General features: G+C 36.0%; 2 protein-coding genes across 2 annotated transcripts; both read right to left on the bottom strand.

The window, feature by feature from the left end:
• Positions 1-965: 965 nt before the first annotated feature.
• On the bottom strand, positions 966-4,175 carry LOC126020557 (fatty acid-binding protein 9-like). The gene is made up of 4 exons (XM_049782040.1): positions 4,103-4,175; positions 2,051-2,223; positions 1,432-1,533; positions 966-1,016 (listed from the first exon to the last, which is right to left on the bottom strand). The coding sequence occupies exons 1-4, from the start codon at positions 4,173-4,175 to the stop codon at positions 966-968; spliced, it is 399 nt and encodes a 132-aa protein (XP_049637997.1).
• A 13,028-nt stretch (positions 4,176-17,203) lies between these two features.
• On the bottom strand, positions 17,204-22,166 carry LOC126020556 (fatty acid-binding protein, adipocyte). The gene is made up of 4 exons (XM_049782039.1): positions 22,048-22,166; positions 18,486-18,658; positions 17,903-18,004; positions 17,204-17,422 (listed from the first exon to the last, which is right to left on the bottom strand). The coding sequence occupies exons 1-4, from the start codon at positions 22,118-22,120 to the stop codon at positions 17,372-17,374; spliced, it is 399 nt and encodes a 132-aa protein (XP_049637996.1). The 5' UTR covers positions 22,121-22,166; the 3' UTR covers positions 17,204-17,371.
• Between the last annotated feature and the right edge of the window lie 210 nt (positions 22,167-22,376).

The raw sequence follows: 22,376 nt of genomic DNA, 5'->3' as shown, positions 1-22,376 counted from the left end.
CTAGGAACCCAAGACTTGTATTTTGAAAAATATTGTTTTGAAAAGACTAAACTGGTGACAGGTGAACTAGGTATTATTTTCAAGTGTTCTTTCACAATAATCTAGCCATATAGCTAGTAGAGTAGAGTTTAGTTTAGTATAGTATAGTATAGTATAGTATAGTATAGTATAGTATAGTATAGTATAGTATAGTATAGTATAGTATAGTATAGTATAGTATAGTATAGTATAGTATAGTATAATATGGTATGGTATGGTATGGTATGGTATGGTATGGTATGGTATGGTATGGTATGGTATAGTATAGTATAGTATAGTATAGTATAGTATAGTATAGTATAGTATAGTATAGTATAGTATAGTATAGTATAGTATAGTATAGTATAGTATAGTATAGTATAGTATAATATGGTAGGGTAGGGTAGGGTAGGGTATGGCATGGCATGGCATGGTATGGCATGGTAGTATATAAAGCTCATTTGGTATGCTCTCATATACCTATCATCTATTATCTTTCTGTCTCATCTGATTTACATATGGCCAGCTCTAAAGCAAAAGGTCAGTAATGATGGTTTTCAGAATCCATATTGCCCAAAATGGCTTCCTTTAGCACCACACCAAACTATCTCACTTAGGATCACACCAATTTGTGCATAGCAAACTTTGACAGAATACCTTAACATAAAGGTAATGGGTCTAGTGTACAGAACTTAAGGACTGAGGAAGTCAAGTGGGCAGAAGACTTTGGGGTGCTCCCAATCATTCCACAGGCAAAGAAGTTCTTATCTCACTGATCTTCCCTCAGCCCTCAATATCACAAAGCTCCCAAACTGCACTTGATGTTATCATTTTATTGTGAAAATTTATTTCAAAGAGTTCTCTTTTAAATTATGAACTTTGAGGCATATCTTCTTCAAGTCCCAGTTTCATCTTAACAAAGTAATTTTCACTGATGTAGATTTTATTCATACTTTCTGGTAGACTCTGGTGCTGACAACATTATTCATGATACATTCCTAAAATCAAAGATGCATTTATTAGAGTTGGCAGATAACAGATTAAAGCCATTTTGCCCCTCTTTCCCCCAGAATCTTTATTCAGTGTGCAGAATATTTGAGTAACTAAAAAACAGTTATCAAATATAAACATCTGAAAACTTAAATTTAAGGGTAGGGAGAGAGCTTAAAGAAAAAAGTCACAGTTTTTCATATGATAGACTTGGAATTTGAACCCTGAGCTATGTGTCCCATACCTCTACCATGAATCACCAGACCAGACCTAGCTCAGAAGTCACCAAAGGCTCCAGTTACAGCATTGCATTTTCAAACTCTCACTATCAGATTGAGAAGGGGCACCCAGGAACCTCGGTACTGATTGGGAGTCCCCCAAATAAATAAATAAATATTTAAATTCAATTTGGACAGAACTTACCACTACCAGTTTTCCATCTACAATTTTTCTTTTGATTGTTGTCTCTTTGCCCAGCCATTTTTGGACTTGAATCATTGACCCATTATCCAATGTTACAATGCTCTGTAAATGAAGAAAGGAATAAGAAACAGCAATTTATATCATTCTAACATACACAAGACTAAATAACTAAATTTTTTTAATTTTTACCTCAGTTTTTTCATATTTGATAGGCTAAATAAAATAAATCTTAAGAGATTAATTAATTGATATTTCCCTTCTGCAGGCAATCAAAAGTAAACTATTCTCTCATATATATATTTTTAGATGGAAAATTTGAAAAATTAGATGGGAACTGTTGAATTTTCTTGCCCTGTTTGGAATTTACCCTGTTGATTCAAAAGCTGAATGATTTTCCCCATTAAAATAATTTGAAAAAAAAATGAGTGACTTTAGAAATGAACAGAGCCAAACATAATTGGCTTAGTAAATCAAGTTATTATATATTATGTTATTATATTGTTATATTTTATATTTTATATATAATATATATTGTTATATATTATATATGTTATTAAACCCTGTCTTACCCCCTTCTAATGTTTTACTTGATTGCAGAATAACAAGATTTAGCTATTACCTTTACTTTCCTATTGTCTGCTGTTGTTTCATCAAATTCTTCCCCCAGTTTGAAGGAGATCTCGGTGTTTTTAAAAGAACTTTCTTGTTTGAAGGTCACTGTGTCCCCATCCACACTAATAACGATGCTTGGTTTTGCTAAACCTGCCATGCTACGAATTGCAGCACTCACTCCTATAAGGCATAGAAAGTAATATATGTTAACATATTTAGAGAGAGGTATTATCCATTTGGGAAACATTTTAATAGAATTTCTATTCCCTGAACTTTTACATAATGTGCTCTTTTTTTTCAATACTCTCTAATAGATTGGTCCAGATTATTCTACTTAAAAGAAATATAGAGTAATTATAGTCAATATTTTGAAATGTTAACTTCTTGAGACTATGAAATTTAAACTCAAATCAAATGAGTATATGACTGCATATGATATAAAAAAAGTGATTTTATCACTTCTTAAGAGCATTATTTCCTTGAAAGGAAATTAAGATATTGCATTATGACATATTTGACTTATTATATAAAATAAAAAATTGTGTAACTACATAGAAGGAATGAGTATATCATTAATAGTTACAACAGGCATTGCTTACTTCAGACCTTAAAAAGCTAAGTAGAGAGCTGAAGATATACCTAAATAGGTTAGGTACTTGCTTTGTAGTCAGGAGACCCATTTTGATCCCCAGGGTCACATGATTCCTCAAGAATAACCAGGAGGGACCCTTAAACACAGATCAAGGAATAGCCGCAGCATATTGCTGAATGTGGCCCCAAAACAAACCAAAAAGACAGGAGGGTAACTAAGCAAAGTTAAAGAAATCTTTTTGTTTGTTTGTTTGTTTTTTCAGGCCACACCTGTTTGATGCTCAGGGGTTATTACTGGCTAAGCTCAGAAATTGCCCCTGGCTTGGGGGAACCATATGGGACGCAGGGGAATCGAACCACTGTCCTTCCTTGGCTAGCGCTTGCAAGGCAGACGCCTTACCTCTAGCGCCACCTTGCCAGCCCCAAAGTTAAAGAAATCTTTACATAGTTTCTTTATGCAGAGAATGTTTCTCTTGATTAACAATTACTTGATTAAATAATTGTGTTTTTTCTGACATTAGTAAAATTTATTTGTTATAGACCTAAGTCATTATAAATTATGATTGTTCATCTTGGTAAGAATTAAATCATTAGTAAGGTCTTTATTTCTGAGAAATACTCCATGGAAAAATATCCAAAGAGTAATAATGTTCTCTTTATAGAAAGCAATTTAAAATTACTAGGATGAAGTAGGTAACACATTGGTAAATCCAACTCTCACATGAGATCCAGTGTTATATTTCTGCTACCACAAGGCCAGGGTGGATACTCATTGATCAAAGGAATTTACATCACATACTCAGGGACCTGAGTCCAATTCCTGTCACAGGGTCATTCCCCCAAACCCCAATACCACTGGGTATGTTCTTGGTGGCTCCCAGCAATTGAGGCCTGAACAGCATTTTATCATTGGGTCTAAACATTGAAACCTCTGGCCCAGTTGGCTAAATATAGCCAAAGGTGGCCAAAGAGATCTCCTGAGCACTGCTTGGTAGATCCCTGCTAAAATTTTTCAAAATTTTTTAAAGCAATGTTCTAAATATGTCCTATATGTTTCTGCACTTTAAAATTAAATCAAATGAAAATTCCACTTGGTGCTGATGCTTTTTTGAACCTTGAAACAAATTTAGATAATAAATTAAATATAGATCATCATTCCGCCTTATACATTTGAAATTGGATAAAGCCACTTGAAGCGAGCATACTAAGAAGAAACTTCATCAAGAGGTTAGGATAAAATATTTTCAAAATTACTTAAATATCTAGATTATGACTGTGGACTTTGACTTTCTACCAGGTAGAACGATTTCTAATATAAATAAAAATTAAAAGTAGATATATGACCTTTGTTAATCTCATATAAATGCACCCTAGAACCAGAGACAAGAAGAATTCGTTATGCTATGCAACCCCAATCGCTTCACCAAATGCAATACCAGTTTTCAAATCTTGGAATAGCCTTTCTCACCCAGTTCTTTCATGTATTCCTCAAAGTTTTCGCTGGATACCAGCTTCCAGGTTCCCAAGAAGTGCTCAATCATGATGAAAGCTCTCTGAGAAGGGCACACAAGACTGAAATCCAAAGAGACTTGGGCAAGAAAGTGTTAATAGCAACTTAATTTAAAAGGCAACTTAGTCATGTGACCCTTCTGAGCTGGCCAATGGGGCAGCTGCAAGACCAACCACATTCTGGGCACCAGCATTGACTCATTTCATTTGCCTTCAAATTAACATGTAACACGGAGTTGAAATTAGCGATTATAGCTTCTTAGCCATGAGATTTACACCTCAGAGTCACCTGATAAATAGTACTGGTGAACGGTGACAAGTTTCAGTCGAGATCAGCCTTTTGAACTATGAATGCTGAGTCGACTCTTGAGGAATATCATATTACTGTCTAATGAGCACCTGTCCCAGGTGCTTTCCCACCAGATATAAGGACATCCTTATGAAGGCCACCTCAGCTGGTTTTTGTTTAGACAGTCACGGTGGCAGAGTACCCTCTTAATTAAAATAATATCCTCCCCCTCCTTCCTTGAGGTGTTGATGAATTGATATTACTTAGTCTAATTGAAATGTCTACATTTTTCTGGAGTGAGATCTAAGGTGTTATTAATATTGTCATGGTGGTTAGTTAAGAGTAATTTTGCTTCAGGAGAAAAGGGGACAATTATCATTGGGTACTATATTGTGGTTTGCTATTTAAAGAAGTTGGGCTAACAGTTGGGAAAATTTAGTTTGTAGACAAAATTGCAAGGTAATTTTTCTATTAAAATACATTACTTGAAACCTAGGAAAACTTGAGGAAATCATATAGTATTTTCATATCTGAATCCAAAAAGGCAAAGTTATCAAATAATTTAAACTTCTGTTAAATTATTTCTAAAATTATTTTCTGCAACCCAAATAAGAGAAGTTTAATTTACAATTACTGAATTTACTAAGAAAGATAAGATTCTACAAAATCACTGGAATGCATGTCAGAATGTTTAATTCCAGTTCTTTTGGAGAAGGCTGCAAAAATTAGTTTTAGATACCAAAATAGGCAAACAAATATCTGCTGTGTCATGTGTTTCTTTCATTCAAAGACATAGTCATGCAATACTTTTTTTTTTTTGGAAAAAAGTTAGAAACTGGTTTCTGGTTACCATAAAGTTGTAATTTAAGGACTATAAAGAATTTCTTTTGTGGGTCACAGAAATAGTACAGTGTTTGAGTTCTTGCCTTGCACTTAACCTACCTGGGCTCAATCTTTGGCTTCCTATGAAGTCCTCCACCACTAAAAGAAGTAATTCTTTGTTTTAATTTTTAATTAAAATCTATTGTGATTTACAAAGTTATACTTAATTGGTTTTTAAACATAAATTTTTCAGGGTTAATTCCACTACCAATGTCAGCCTTCCTCCACCAATGTTCCCAAAGTATATTCCACGTCACCACCACCACCACCCCCCCAGCTTGCCAACATAACAGGCCCATTTTTAATTTTGGTTGTTAAAGTTTGAGTCTCACGATTTCATTGTTGTTAACTATGGTGCGGATATAAAGTCAGTACTTCCTTATATCACATATGGACCTAAGACCCCTTCCCTCCTGTCCTCTATTCTTTAATATTTATCTTTCTCACTACAAGGAATAATTCTTGAATGCAGAGTCAGGAGTTACCCAGGATCATTTCCAGGCATGACTCCCTCCCAAAATGAAACAAAACAAAAGAAAAATTTCTTTCAGTAAAAACATATAAAGAAATGTATTATGCATTATCTCCACAAGTGAAATAGTTGTTACAATATCTGAAAAGCAAACAAGGAAAACAAAAACATGAGTTAGTTTACAGAAACTGAGGCCGTAGCCTAAATGAACATCCATATTAATCTACAAACTAAAATAATCATGATAACATTGAAATAAGCCCATAACATTTGAAAGTTTCAAAAACAATATTCATTTCCATTTGATTTTTTCAAATAAACCAAACGACAACAACTTGTTTGACAAATTCTAGTCTCTGCATGAAAATACAGCAAACAATAAATGCATAGCTAAAAATGTTTACCAATGATGTTGTGGGATAAATTCTTTTATTTATGCAACCATGTCTTTTTTTTCTTTTCCAATTCTGTCATTTATTAATTCAAAAGTAAATCAAGGCTAGAGAGAGTATTAGCAAGTAACACAATTGCCTTGCACATTGTTGACCCAACTTTGATTCTTAGTAACACATATGGTCTTCCAAGCTCTGTCAAATGTGATTCCTGAATGCGGAGCCAGGAATAAGCACAGTCAGGTATGTACAACCAAACAAACAAACAAAATAATTATAAAAAAAAAAAAAAGATAGGAAAAAAAAACCAATCAATCTTGTGGCACACACACAAGAAGAAAGAAAATGTCAATCCTGGACACTCTCTAATATGTTCTTCCTTATATGAGGAATTTTAATCTTTAATCTGCACTTCTCAATTTCTTTTAGAAGATGCAATAGTATTATATCATTGTTGCCAACTCAAGGATGAAATCTAACTGAAAATGGCAAAACAGGAAGTGTGGAAGAACTAAGAGCCACAATTCATTGTTATTACAACAATTTTGTGTTGGGTTTTGTTACATTTAGTTTGTCAGAATTGATACACCTGTGGCATTCAGAGCTTTACCTGTATGTTGGATTTAGAATTTCAAAAGAACCACTAGATGTGGGGTATGGCAGGTATGGCAAGTATGGCATTTGCCTTGCACATGCTAACCTAGGATGGACCACAGTTTGATCCCCTGGTGTCCAATATGATCCAGGAGCAATTTCTGAGCGCACAGCCAGGAGTAACCCCTTTATGTCACTGGGTGTGACCCCCCCCCCAAAAAAAAAAACAAAAAATAAAAAATAAAGCAAGTGCCTTAAAAAATTTTAAAAGGCAAGTGCCTAAAAAAAGAAAAGAAAAAAAGAAGTGTTCTCTGAGTACTGCTAGGTGCAGCCCAGTAAAATAAATAAATAAATAATTAAATAAATAAATAAATAAATAAACAAACAAGCAAACCAGTATAAACTCCCAAGTTGTTCTTGAAGCCAGAGAGATAGCATGGAGGTAGAGCATTTGCCTGGCATGCAGAAGGTCATTGGTTCAAATCCCAGCATCCCATCGGTCCCCGAGCCTGCCAGGAGCAATTTCTGAGCATAGAGCCAGGAGTAACCCCTGAGCGCTGCAGGGTGTGACCCCAAAACAAAACAAAACCAAAAAAGAACCACTAGATGTGCCAGAGATTAAGACATATGCCTTGCATATGGCTGATCCCAATTTGATCCTCAGAACCAAATGGTGGACACATTGCCACTTGAAGCCTTAGAGAACCCAAAGGAGTTCTAGGATGAACCAGGTAATCCCCAGCACCATAGATACCAAGATCCTCGTATTGAATCTCTGGCCCAACTAGCAATTTCCATAGGCAACTCCCTTATCTCATGACCACCACTTGAGATATCTCTTGAAAAAATAATTTTGATCGACAATATGTACCATCCTACACAAAATCTTCCAGCTTTCAAACATCTCTGTCTAACTAGTTCAGCAGGGATAGTTATATTTTAGTAATATATGAGAGTTTTCCTTACACATTGCCACAAGTTTTCTTCCATCCTCCCCTGAGCAAGCAATAAAACTATTTACTACTGTGCTATAAATCTCTAAAACAGTACTAACATATTCCAGGTGCTCAGTAAATGTTTTATGAGTAGATGACAAAAGGAAATAAGTAATGCATACTCATAGTTCTCTCTTTCATGATCTTAATCTCTCTAAAAATCACTAAAGGCAAGATCTAACTTAATGTCCTCTTCTGACCTGCTGCTTTTCATTCTGTTCATTCTCCTTTTATTTCAAATTTTTAGGCTACACCAGTGGTGTTCAGTTACCTAGGATCAAGTTAGATCTTCCACAAACTTGTAAGAACATATGTTAATAATCTCTTTGAGCCAACTTTGAGTCAATTCCCTTTGCAATTAAGAAGTTTCTCTACCACACACCAGTAGTGCTCAGGTATCTCTCGTGGTCAGGCTGAGACATACGATATATAAGTGCTCACTTCGCGTGGCACCAAGATCATCACAGATTAGTCCAGGAACTGCCTCTGAGAACCAGCAGATGCGACCCAAAACTCTACCCCAAACACCCCAATTTGGGGAGAGGCTCACACTCAACATTACTCAGGGTTTTTACTCTAGGCTTAGGGATCACTCCTGATGGTGTTCAGAGGAACATCTATGGTGGTGGAATTAAACCCAGATGGGTCACATACATGGCACATATCCTACCCACTGTAGTATCACTCTAACCACTCCAAATTTTAAGTGACTAGAATAAAAATATTATTATTTTTAATATTTTTAAATATTGATTGATTGATTGATTGATTGGGTTTTGGACCACACCCAGTGGCGCTCAGGGGTCACTCCTGGTTTCTCCTCTCAGAAATTGCTCCTGGCAGGCTGGTGGACCATATGGGATACTGGGAATTGAAACGGTCCTTCCCAGGTCGAGGGATGCAATGCAAATGCCCTCCCGCTGTGCTATCTCTCTGGCCCCTCAAGATACTATTTAAATAAAATAGTTTTATTTAAAGAAATGTGAAGACTGAAAGTTAGAATTATGTGTTAAGAGAAAACTGTCTTTTTCCAAGAGTGTAAAGCCTAGAGTGGCTTTTTGGCAGAAGGTTATAAATGGATATTCTTCAAATGGTCTTGACCTGGAGTTTTGTCTCTGACCTAAACATTTACTGGAGTTAGGGGAGGTGGGGCATAAGGTGGGGAGATAATCTTTTTTCATTTCCTTTTGTTCTTGGAGCTTCTCTTTTTCAGAAGGGATCCACCCTTCACTAGCAATGCCTCAGATTCTGCATTTTGAAAGATTTCAGTACTTTTAGCTTAAAGGGGTCCAGATTTCCTGCTTCTGGGTATCTCAGAATTGGTGACTTGGCAATGTCTTTGAATTATTGTTCGACCTTCTCCTACCTGCTTTCAATGGTTCTCTTTGGAATCATAATTATTTACAGTGCCATGGATGAAATATAAAACTTCATATGCAAGATGACCTATTCTTTTGTTCTAGAAGTTAGGGTGTTTTTGAGCCTTACTTGACAGTGCTCAAGGGTCACTCCTAGCCCAACATGATTTTTTTTTGGGGGGGGGCCAACACCCGGCAATGCTCAGGGGTCACTCCTGGCTGTCTGCTCAGAAATAACTCCTGGCAGGCACAGGGAACCATATGGGACACCGGGATTCGAACCAACCACCTTTGGTCCTGGATCGGCTGCTTGCAAGGCAAACGCAGTTGTGCTATATCTCCGGGCCCCCAACATGATTTTTAATAGCATAGTTATGAAGAGAATAGAAATGCATAGTTAAGAATGAGTTTATTTATTTATTTATTTATTTATTTATTATTGTTGTTGCGATTTTAGATTTGGGGACCACATCTGGCAGTGCTCAGGAGCTATTGCCAGTTCTGGAGTAACCCTAGTAGTACTTTTGGGGAACAATATATGGTGCCATATATCAAATTGGGGCATCCACATAAAAAGCTAAGCACTTTACCTTCATATTATCTCTTCATCCCTAATTTAAAATGTATACAAAGAGCAATTACTAGCTGGAATTCACTTATATGTGTGCTATAGAATAATGAAAAATTTTAGGAGTTGGGACCAGAGTGATAGCACAGTGATGGGGAGTTTGGAAAGACCTGGGTTAGACCCCTGACATCACATATGGTCCCCCAAGCCAGATGCGAATTCTGAGTGCATAGGTAGGAGTAACTCCAGAGCATCAATGGCTGTGTCCCCCAAAAAAGGAATTTTAGGAGTTGGAGATAAAAGGCAGCCATGATAGGGCAGGAATCAAATAGTTGAGATGCCAAAATATCCAATTGAATATAAAAGAAGAAATCACAGTTGCCCTCCTGGCATCTAGTGTGTTTTCCAATTTTTGAATAGCCTCATCTTACATTTTTAACAATCCTGCAAATTCCTAGGCTCTCTCAGATAAATGCAAATCAACAATTTCTACCATCAGTGATTTTGCCTCAGACCTTAGGCCAATTTAGAGATAATGTATGATTTCAATGGCCAGTGGCCAAGTAGATAACACAAAGGCCCGTAGCCAAATAGATTATCCAAAAGGCCTGAAGGTAGACAGATCACCCCAATTAATCTTGGCATTTACTGATAAATTAATTTTTATTATGCAGAGTATTTCAGGGTCAGATAATTTGGAGAAAAAATATAAATATATATAAATAATAACATATATCATATAACATATAATTTTATACATATTTATTAGAACATATAATATATTTCATTATATTGTATATTTATATATAAATATATTTATATTTTATTATATATAATATATATAGTGTATATATATACTCTCCTAAAAGCCATCCAGATTTATTCAAGTCTAGAGAAGCGCTTGTTCTCTTCTGAGCATGGATTTCTCTGTCTCTTTTCCCTTACATCTCTCTAAATTTATTTCAATAACAACCATTTGCTTCCTAATAAAAGTCTTTTTTTTTTTTTTTTCTTAAGGGAAGGTGACAGACTTGGCACTCTGGTGATGTAATTTAACTGATTTACTTTTTCCTGCATAGAGTAATTACTTGTTCCAACCTGGCTCAATGGCTCCCAGAGGAATCTGAGTGATAGAAACCAGTCACCAAGCAGTGGGCTGGAAGGTATGCAGCAGAGTCCGAGGGCCTTGAATGCGAGCCTCCCCATGCTTTACATGCAGGGCTGTCTTTCCTAGTCCAGACCCTGGGTTTCAGGTGGATTAAGGAGAGAGATAAAAGCATTGCTTTCTCGAGCTTTTCCCTTAATCACCACTTTACTAAATCAGGCCCAACAATGCAAAACATTTGATTTTCAACAGGAATTTTCCTCGTCGATATATTAGAATCTTCTCTTTTTGACTTTTTCACTCTTACTATGAGTCTAAATCTCTCTCTCTTTTTTATTTTTTTGCAAAAAAATTAAATTCTTAATTATCAGGAAGTTACACTTCTTCTGGTCTTCCTATGGTTAGGTGTTACACATAGATAGAACTGAAAAATTAACTATGCAGTTACTTTTAAAGGAAGTATGGAAGCAGGCAGGTAGAGAAAGCCTCCCCCATATACCGATTTCAACCATGGCAATGAGTTCTTGGAATCTAATAAAAGTTCTTGGGACAGATTGCAATTAACTATGATTAAGGAGAACTTTTGCTGGGACCATGAAGAAAGACTTTGGGGTTAGACAACTTAGTATGCCCATAGCCTGTAATTGGTCTTATGGCAGAATGCTTCATGGGTAGGTCTCCCTGTTTTTAGGCCAAAGGTTTTTCCTTTCTATTTTCCCCAACTTTTGCTACACCTATACAAAAAAACTGCTCCCCCCACTTTTTTTCCCTAATTTTTTTAAAACTTTTTCTTTCTTTATCTTTTAAATAGTGGCTCTTGTGTATTCATAGAACTTTGGGCCATGGATTACTTTGTTTTACCTAATATTTCTGTATTTTTCTATAAAATTAAAAAGAAAAGAAAAAAGAAGGGATGGGGGGACAGGGCCAAGTGATCTCAGGTACATTGGTGGAGAAAAAAAACAGAGCTAAATATCCAAGCCAAAGTCAACAGTAGAATCAAGAGATCTAAGCTTTAACAATCTAAACTTAAATGGCCTGTTATACTGGCAGGCCAGGGTGCAAAGGATGATGGTACAGGATATGTGGGGTCCTGGGTTCTGAACAAGAAGGGACACCATTTTGTAAGAACCACATGTTGTAAGCTACATGTTAGGCTTTTTCAAGCCTATTTTCATTATCACCACCCGAAGCTACCTGGCCATACTAGGTAGTCTATCTGGAAAGTATTTGAGGGACAACAGTCAATCATTTTAAAGATCATCAAAAGCTAGAACATTCCTATATCCCCTTCCTATATAATCTTATTTATGACCATGGGCATGGTCATCTTCTGGAAGATTGACCTGATCAGTCAGTATGGAATTTGCGGCTAATGGAATAAAGTTTTATTCAACTTTACTCCAATTGTGAGGTCTTGTCTTTCGACTCCAGACCTTAACAGGATGCATTCTGGGAACATTGGTGGAGGGAGGTTGACACTGGTGGTAAGAATGTCCCTGATTCACATATATCTGAAATTCAACTCTGAATGACTTTGTAGATCACAGTGGTTTCAATAAAATAAAAATATTTTTTTTAATTTAGGAGGAGAAAAATGGTGAAGTAAAAAATACTTTATTATTAAAAATTAAAAACAAGCAAACAAGTTCTTGGAACATAATAAAACAAAGAGATGGAACTTGAAGCAGTTACTCTTGTCTCTATTCTTATGGCTAACAAGATGCATCTTGTGGTTAGTAGAAATAAGCCCTGATAGAGAAGCATTGCAGGGATAAAAGCCAGGAAAGGAAGGATAAAGAATCTCAACTGATCCCAATCCTTTTCCCTGGCAGTGATAATAGAATTATTACCTGGTAGAAGACCCCAAGTGGGGCAGGTTGGTATATAAATCAACTTGGAATAAAGGAGAGGTACATACATGTTCCATGGGTCCACAAACATGGTTCCCCATATGCACATGTCACCTGCTTCTTCCCTCTTGATGTGGACTTTCCTAGTGTCAAGCTGTGTACCAGGGCTCTCTCCATTTTTTGAAGAAACCTTCATTCTCTTCTGCATTATTCTCTCCCTTTCTTATCCTCTCCCTTCCTTTCCTCAGTACCTTCAAATAACACTCTGCTTTGACTTCACTGCTTATCTCCCCTTGAAATTCTTTTTTTTTGTGAGGGAAGACAAAGGACTTCCAAGGCCAGAATAAGATCTAGGACTGAGTCTCCTTTCCTGCAAAGAATAATTCCTCTCTCCAGTTTAATTCCACAGTTTCCCAAAATAATCATGTGGCAGAAATAAAATCATATGCTGGGTAGACCAAATGGACATCAGATGCTGCTTGAAGGCTTCCCTTAGTAGAGCTGGTGGGACTTGAGGCCCATGCTGTGCATGGGCTCATGGTAAACTTTATTAGTCCTAGATCATTCTAGCTGTTCCTGAGTTTCAGAGGTGGAGGCAGAGAATGCAGTAGATCTTCTTAGACTGTCTTTCTCCTCCCCATTTCATATATGTCATCTAGGAACCCTCACTGGCATCAGTATCACAGTAAAACTTAACAAGAAAGGGACCAAAGCAATGCTCAGAGGGTTGGGTGATATCCTTGCATGCAATTAACTCAGGTAGACAAAAACAAACAAAAACATAATAAGGAAAGAAAATCAAAAAATTGGGAGAAGAGATAAACAGAAACTTCCTCAAAGAAGACATGGAGATGGCCAGTAGGTCTACATTGAAAAAAATATCTCTGCATTTCATACTATCAGAAAAAATGCAAATTAAAACAAGGTAGTACCTCATATCAGTGAAACTAAAACAACCAGTGGATGTGGGGGAAGGAAAAAACCTATTCACTGCAAGTGGGGATATTAAATAGTCCAGCCTCTCTAGAAAATAGTTTTTAGACTTATCAATGCATTAAGAATTGAGTTGTCAGAGGATTCTGCATTCCACATCTTGGCATCTATTCCCAAAGGCCCAAAAATTCTATTCAGAAAAGGTATTTGTGTTCCTATATTCATTGCAGCATTATTCACAATAGCTAAAATATAGAAACAACACAAGTATCCAAGAACAGATAACTACATAAAGAAACTGATATATCCATACTTAGCTGGAAAAAAAAGACAAAAATCATGTGATTTGAAGCTTCATGAATTAATCTAGAGAATACCACAGCAGATTGTGTGAATTTAGTCAGAAGATAGATGCAGAATGATCTCCCTCGAAGGTGATGTATAAAGAAAGATATGAAGGAAGTAAAAAATAGGCAAAGGCAATAGGGTCTGAAAATAGGGTTTAGAGAAATGGGGGAATTTGGATAGGAAGGATTGAGGGTGAAAGGAGGGACACTCTAGAGGAGAGTGTGGCATTGAGACATTGTATGCATTAAACCCTATCTTTAACGGTATTGTAAATCACTAAGCCTAGAACAACATTTTGAAAGGACTAAAAATTATGTGTTTTTCTTAAATGTGGCTGACCCAGATTCAATCCCCAGCACCCCATCTGGTCCCCCAGAAGTGGAAAGTGCAGACCTAAGGGTAAGTCCTGAGCACCACCAGGTGTGTTCCACAAAACAAACACAAATAAAGCAAAATAAAATAAAAGCATAAAAGGGAAGTATAACAATAAAATTAATATCAACTGCAGCACATACTTTTCACAGTTTTGACTTAAAACAAAGTGTAAACAAAAACTTGGAAGTCTAGCAGTGGTTCTCAAATAGTGGGGTACGCCCTCTAGGGGGGCGCGAGGCTCCGTAAAGGTGGGGCGCTTTTGACCTTGGCAAACACCGTCATAACAAGCTAAGCCCCTTGTTTATGACTCTGTATGTATGACTCTGAGAGTCGCTGTGTCCTGCTTCAAACCCCGCTTCGAAAAGCTATGTATTGCAAAACATGCTCATTGGAGCCATTAATCCAGACATCACCTCTGATTAAAAAATCAGCTCAAATTATTTTATATATTTTTGTTTTACAAATTAAAGTTTTTTAAATAAAGATACTATTTACAGTCGCGCGGGAGAGGGGCATGAAAAATGTTTTCTTCTTCCTAGGGGGGCATGACAGAAAATAATTGAGAAGCACTGATGTAGAGTAACTTAAAGTTTATACCAAGGGCAGAAATAAACATCACAATCCTCATCCCATTTCCCTCTTTCCACCAGTTTCTGCTCCTTGCACACCAACCCCTGACTCACCCCCACTCTCACTCCCAAACACAAACAAACTTACCTGAGAAATCTTAGCATTTTTGGTCTCTTTTACATATTGGGATTCCATGAAGATTTTATTTGAAAAGAAGTTTCAGAAATATTTATTATTTTTCCAGTGCTGGGGATTGGACCAAGAGCCTCATCCCTGGCCCTTATATATATATACATATATGTTATTATTCTATAATAAATTATTTATTATATTATTATATATATTACATAAAATAATTTATTATTGTTAAATAATGGTGTCTTATTTAATAACTATGGTTACAGGAATGTTTATAGTTGGTTTCAGTTATAGAATGTACACTTCCTTTCACCAGTGTAACATTCCTGCCACCAATGTCTCCCATTTCCCTACCACCCCCACCTCCTGCCTGTCTCTGGGACAGGCATTCTGCTTCTCTCCCTCACTCTCTCTTTCCTTTCTGACATTGTGGTTTGCACTATTGTTAATGAGGGGGTGCCATGCATATCGTTTTATCCCTCTTTAGCACCTCTTCAATATTTTATTTGAATATAAAGTTCCATAGGTAAGAAATAAGAAAAATTGGAAACCATTGCAAGAAAGTTTGCATCCATTACATATTACCTCTTTCCTGAAATAAATATAAAATTATTACTAATTAATTCTTGAGAAATTCAGAGATAGCTTGATTCACAAGTGATTTTTAGATTAAAAATTATACTTTAAAATATTTTTATGAAAGTCATTGCTATTCTACTTTTATTTTATTTTATTTTATTTTATTTTTGGTTTTTGGGTCACACCCGGCGGTGCTCAGGGGTTACTCCTGGCTTTCTGCTCAGAAATAGCTCCTGGCAGGCACGAGGGACCATATGGGACACCGGGATTTGAACCAACCACCTTAGGTCCTGGATCGGCTGCTTGCAAGGCAAACGCCGCTGTGCTATCTCTCCGGGCCCTCTACTTCTCTTTTAATGTTTTATCACATATAGGTATGAAATGACAGACCTTAAGACCAACAGGCTATGGCACAGACCTCAGAAGAAAGGGCATTTTCCATTCACCCCTGAACCAGGGAAGCCATCCACGAAACATCCAGGCTGGTCTATAACATCACCTGGAAGCAATCCTCTATCACGGAAGACCCTACACTGCTCAAACATCCACCTGCTCAAAAGAGACTTCCCTTAACACTGAGAAGACTTAACAACAACAATGACCTGCTTACAGGACAGGGCTCCCTGCATTGCCCTTTGATTGTGAGGTGAAACGAGAGGACGTTCCACATCCTGACTTCAATGTAGGATATGCAGATTCCAGGATCTTTAATACAGAAACATGATACCAACAACAGAGACTGTGTGAAAAATAAAAGTGTTGGCACTACAGACAATGTCTTCAATTGGACGATCTAGCTTGCCTGGAGCCTAGAGTTGGTCTTGTGCCAGGAAACTTCAGGGGTCAGGTCTCTTTGTATTTAGGCCAAGGTTATTTCTTTCCATGTCCCTCATATTTTGGTGGGCCTATGCAAACAACAATTGCCACTCTAACACCATTTTACTGTGCTCCTTTGACTCTAATCCTTAAAAAGAACCCACTTAAAATTTGAGGTTAACTTAAGCTAATATGCATGTATATGGAAATGTAAAAAAATACTATGGCTGTAATGTTTAAGGAGTTACGTAAGTTTTATGGCTTTAGATTGCCTTGTGTGCTGTTAAGAAATATTATAATGTGTTACAATCTGGGGACTTGAAGGACAAAGTAATTGTACATGGATTCTGTTTTATTATCTTAATGTTCTTTGGCTGAAATTTCAGAGTTAAGGTATCAGCAAGGGGACTTCTGAGAATTATGTTATGGGTGATTGTCCTTCCACTGTAACTTTACCTTGTCCTCTTTCTTTGCATCCTTGTTCTCATAATTAAAAATTAAAAAATTAAAAAAAAAGACCAACAGGCTATGAACAATTCACTACATTTAAAATTATTTATGTCTCTGAGAGGTAATTATTTGGTTATAAGTATATTTTTAAATACCATAATTATTAATAGCACATATTCAATATCTCTTCTAAACAGTATGGAATTAATTCATATTGATATTTCAAGTAGTATTATAAACAAATCACATCTACCAAAAACAAAACAAAAATTTTCTATTTTTTTCACTGAATTATGAGAACATTTTTTAATATAATGAATAAATAAATAACACCTGCTAAGTCTAAAAAAATTTATTTAACCAACACAGTTACATAGATCATTTGGGGGGGGGAGACAATTGGTAACTTGCTAATTAATGAAAAAGAAAGACAAATTATGTTTGGACAATATATCTGGTGGAACTTTGTAGAGTAAGATGCAAACATCAGCCCAGCTCAATGTCTCTTGATTTATGCTTTCTCGTAAACTCTAGTGGAAGTGACGCCCTTCATGATACATTCCTAGACACAAAAAAAATTCTAGTCAATCACTGGAAAAAATCACTTGCTCATTTGTTGTCTTCCTTGGTTGTACGAAGGAAGCAAATTGATTTGTAGAATAATTGTTTGAGATTTTATTGCATACTTGATATCGTAAAAAGTAGGTAAATATCAACATATGAAATAGCAACTTCTTTCTTTCAGGAAAGTAAGCAATCAAGATGGTTAGTAATAAGCAGAAACAGAAGTGTTTAATACATAGGATGCATGCAGGAAAGTGTCAGAAATACTGTATGACTGATCTCAATTTAAAAGCACAAAATACAGCTGCTAAAATTACCCCATTTGTAAAATTCTTCAACTCCACTTCCCAGCAGCATTGCTTCTATTTTTTTTACCCCCACCCCCAGAATCACCTTTTTTGATCTATTATCTGTCCTCATAATGATTATGAGTGAATTTGTAAAAGAATTCAGTATGAAGTTGCTAGAAGATACTCACCACCACCAGCTTGTCATCCACTCGCTTTCTCTTTATGGTGGTTGATTTTCCATCCCACTTCTGCACCTGAACCAGGATACCTCCATCTAAGGTAAAGCAGCTCTGTGGCAGAAACCAAAATTAAATAATTAATCCCCTTGGAATAAATGTTCAAATTTAATTAGTAATTCCATATAACAAAAAATCATTATAAAAATTATGCATATAAAATCAGAAGCATAAATAGTACAGAATTATAATCAGAAATCATACAAACAAAAACCTGTAAAAACCTTAATTGAATGTATTTTCGGAGTTTATACTGAAATGGCATTACAGGTGATTTTCATCTTTTAATAATCATTCCCTATTAGTATAACACTTCAATTACCCTATGCATGGTATGAGAAATAAGTTATATTTGTCATTTCTTTAAATGAGGGCAACTATGTGAGAAAATTCACTGATTAAATATTGAGTAAAGGCACCACAGTTTAGATTTATGAGGGGACCTTTGGCCTCACTCCTTTTACAAAATTACTTCTTGTGGCTAGGATCATTTAGAAGGCAGGATTTCCCAGTGTTTTAAGTCCTTATAGCTCACCTTAACTTTCCTGTCATCTGCAGTCACTTCATCAAACTCTTGGCCCAGTTTGAAAGAAATTTCAGTATTTTTGAAGGTACTTTCTGATTTAATGGTGATCACGTCTCCACTCACACTAATAATCATATTGGGTTTGGCCATACCAGCCACTTTTCTGGTTGCAAAACCCACTCCTAAAGTTGGGAGAAGAAAAAAAAAGGTTAAGATTACATTTTTTTTCCTAAAATCCTAAAATAATAGCTGCAAAATGATGTAATGGAAGTTTATTTATGCATATATGATTAAATATGGGAGATCTGTCCATGTGTATAGAATAAAAATCACTGAGTTTATTAAAGGCTTCCTTAAAAATTGTAATGAATAAAGCAGACCAATGCTTACAGAAATATAAGAGATGAAGTTAGCTGTAGTAGATCTATTTAAATTTGCCTTTCTTGGGTTCAAGTACACCTCCACAGAAAATACATTTTTTAGTTTTCAACAAGAATCTATGCATGACTAAGTCTTCTGGGAAACACGCACACACACACACACACACACACACACACACACACACACACATTTTAAAAGTCACTGCACTTCCAAATTGAATTGACCATCACAACCACTAAGGTAGCCAGATTAGTTTTAACTAATTCAAGATGTACTTTTACTTTCCCTTTATAGATAATAAAAATTATCTGACACATAAAGACAGAATTCTAGAGTTCTAGTTTCTCTGGGTTTTGCTTGTTTTGTTTTGTCTTTAAATCTATTTTGGACATTAAAAAAAATCCCATTTCAGTGCTTTTTCTGCCAAATCTATTTTTCTTGGCTTCTATTCCAAATTATTCCCCCAATGAAATGAAGGTTTTAATTAATTTTTCCCAATGGCAAAATATTTCCCACATTCATATCATTTTAGGACGGTGATGTATTCATTGTAAGAAATGTCAAGGAATGTCTTGTTTTCCATTGTAAACACTTCAAAATTTAAAAAAATCAGTTTGAGTAAATTGAGAATTAACACTTTTATTAGAAAATAACTAAATTGCAAACTATTAATTTTTAAGGTAAACATATTTTTCTTACGTGAACTTTTGGGTAAATGATTTGTGACCTAACACAGTGTTTTGATGACTTGCTTTGATTGCAGATCTAATAATCATTCTATGATAGTCAAAATATATTGAAAAAAATTTTTTTGTTTTCTTTTTGGGTTACATCCAGAGGCACTCAGGGGTTAATCCTGGCTCTGCACTCAGAAATTATCCTAGCAAGTTCGGGGACCATATGGGATTCTGGGATTCAAACTACCATCAGTCCTGAATCAGCTGCATGCAAGCAAAAGCCCTACAACTGTGTTATCTCTCTGGCCCTTGAATTTTTAATATATGTAAATTTAAGTTACGCTTTTAAACAAATCTATTTACAAATGACAAACATAAAAATAAACAATATATTCGGGGCCAGTGAGGTGGCACTAGAGGTAAGGTGTCTGCCTTGCAAGTGCTGCCAAGGAAGGACCGCAGTTCGACCCCGGCATCCCATATGTTTCCCTCAAGCCAGGGGCAATTTCTGAGCTCTTAGCCAGGAGTAACCCCTGAGCATCAAATGGGTGTGGCCCGAAAAACAAAAAAAATAAATAAATAAACAATATATTGCACCAAATAATGACATACTCAGATTGAACTCTCTATCTAAAAAAAAAATGTAGTTCCAGATGGGATAGTAATATACTATTCCAACAAATTGTGCTTTTGTTACAAAACAGAACATGTATGGAGGTAACCCAGTGAATGGATGCAATGTTTATAGCACTTCCACCAGTCAAACATGGGAAGAATTAAATTTATCATCTGCCCAAGTAGAGCAGGCTCTACTTGCTGCTGGATCAAAAGTTACAATAGCAGATTCTAGGAAGCATAATTGCCTCTCGTTATCACCAGAATGTTATGGTTTAAAATACTTGGGTTAGTGGCCGGAGATATAGCACAGCGATAGGGCGTTTGCCTTGTACATGGCTGACCCAGGAGGAACCTGGGTTCGATCCCCAGTTCAATCCTGATGTCCCATATGGTCCCCCAAGCCAGGAGCGATTTCTGAGCACATAGCCAGGAGTAACCCCTGAACATCACCCAAAAATCAAACCAACACAAAACAAAACAAAAACTTTGTTTTAAAACATTAGATATATTGGGAAAATAAGATTAAAAAATAAAAAGGTAAAAGATAAAAAATTAGATATATTGGGGTTGGAGAAATAGTGCAGGAAATAAGCCTCATTTGCCATGTATACTGTGACCCCCAGTTCAAATCCCCAGAAACACATGGTCTCAGTTCACACCAGAAGTAACCTCTGAACCAAATATCATAACCCTAATCATGTCATCTGTATAACAATACTTATTATTTTACTAAATCATGAATATTATAAAAAGCTTAGTGTCATTCTTGCAAAAATTCCTTTCTCTCCTGTCTACAAAATAAATAGGAGCTTAAGCATACAAAAATATAATGTGATTTTTATTTGTGGATTAAATTATAACCCCTAAAAAGATATCATATAAAAACCCTTTCTGGGCCCGGAGAGATAGCACAGCGGAGTTTGCCTTGCAAGCAGCCAATCCAGGACCAAAGGTGATTGGTTCGAATCCCGGTGTCCCATATGGTCCCCCGTGCCTGCCAGGAGCTATTTCTGAGCAGACAGCCAGGAGTAACCCCTGAGCACCGCTGGGTGTGGCCCAAAAACAAAAAACAAAAAACAAAAAAAACCTTTCTAATTAAACCCCCCCAGGTCAGATTTATCATGCATCGGGCTATGAGGAAAAGAGCCTTAAAGGTTGAAGTTGTCTGAGTGTGAATTCATCTCCTTTGCTTTAGTCTACAAACTCCCTTTACCTTTGTAACTTCCTACAGAACATTTGAATGATACATTAGTACATGTTATATTTCTATGATGTTCTATGTATCTCTAGACAAAAATATTCAAGTCTGTAAGGAAATTATGATTTTGAAATTATGATTTCTGTCTCCCATAAAATAGCCATACATTTTAATGTGTTGTCATGGAGATTATAAAATAGATACTAACATGCATTTACTTTATAACTTAAACTGAGATGAGAAATATAAGGCCATCCGTTTCAAGTGGGAGTTATTGCATGATAGGAAATATGAGTGTCTTTTTTCCAAATTACCGCTTATTTTATAGGCAAGAGGGAAGTGAGGAGAGAAAGGCAAGGAGATAAGCAAATCAAAGATACACAAGTTTATCAAGCAAATACTATCTTATCATTTCTATTGGCCCAAAAGTTTCTCTTTTTTCAAATTTGTTCTTCTTTAGAAATCATTATTTATGACTTTGGTCTATAATGTTTCTAGAAACATTAGATATTTTTTTCAGAGAACATCCAGCACAAATTCATTTTTGTAAGGAGCTCAGAGACCTCTTAAAATAATTTTATAGCTTTTCTATAGAAAACAGCATCCTGTTCAATATTTTCAGAGTTAAAATAACAACAATCCCTTCCCCCTCAATGAAAAAATTAGGAATCCAATGTTGCACAGAAAATTTCCTTACCCACTTCTTTCATGTAATCATCAAAGTTTTCACTGGAGACAAGTTTCCAGGTACCTACAAGTGCATCACACATCTTGTGAGCTCTCTAGGATTACTCTGCAGATGAGAAAGAAGTTGTAGCTCTCAGGAAGCTGAGATTGCCCACTTGAGTGTAGATACCTTCCTTTTAAAGAACCTCAGAACATGTGACTTCAGGAATAACCAATTGGAAAGCATAATATATCATTTCCTTCATTTCCATCCTCTACATTTCCCCCTCTGAGTCATGTTTTTAATAGAAATTTCTCAACTTTGGCTCTCCCTGGCAAATGGTCACTGGGCTCAGGGTA

The sequence above is a fragment of the Suncus etruscus genome, chromosome 10 (genome assembly GCF_024139225.1).
Source record: "Suncus etruscus isolate mSunEtr1 chromosome 10, mSunEtr1.pri.cur, whole genome shotgun sequence".
In the NCBI taxonomy this organism is placed as follows: Eukaryota; Metazoa; Chordata; class Mammalia; order Eulipotyphla; family Soricidae; genus Suncus; species Suncus etruscus.
This window is presented reverse-complemented; position numbering and strand designations above follow the sequence as displayed.

Excerpts from the sequence above, each read along its gene's own strand:
- LOC126020557 (XM_049782040.1), bottom strand. The coding sequence starts at position 4,175 with ATGATTGAGCACTTCTTGGGAACCTGGAAGCTGGTATCCAGCGAAAAC. Across the intron at positions 1,534-2,050 it reads CAGACAATAGGAAAGTAAAG|AGCATTGTAACATTGGATAA; the intron begins GTAATAGCTAAA and ends CTTCATTTACAG. Across the intron at positions 1,017-1,431 it reads TAGATGGAAAACTGGTAGTG|GAATGTATCATGAATAATGT; the intron begins GTAAGTTCTGTC and ends CTTTGATTTTAG.
- LOC126020556 (XM_049782039.1), bottom strand. The coding sequence starts at position 22,120 with ATGTGTGATGCACTTGTAGGTACCTGGAAACTTGTCTCCAGTGAAAAC. Across the intron at positions 18,659-22,047 it reads TGATTACATGAAAGAAGTGG|GAGTGGGTTTTGCAACCAGA; the intron begins GTAAGGAAATTT and ends TCCCAACTTTAG. Across the intron at positions 18,005-18,485 it reads CAGATGACAGGAAAGTTAAG|AGCTGCTTTACCTTAGATGG; the intron begins GTGAGCTATAAG and ends TTTCTGCCACAG.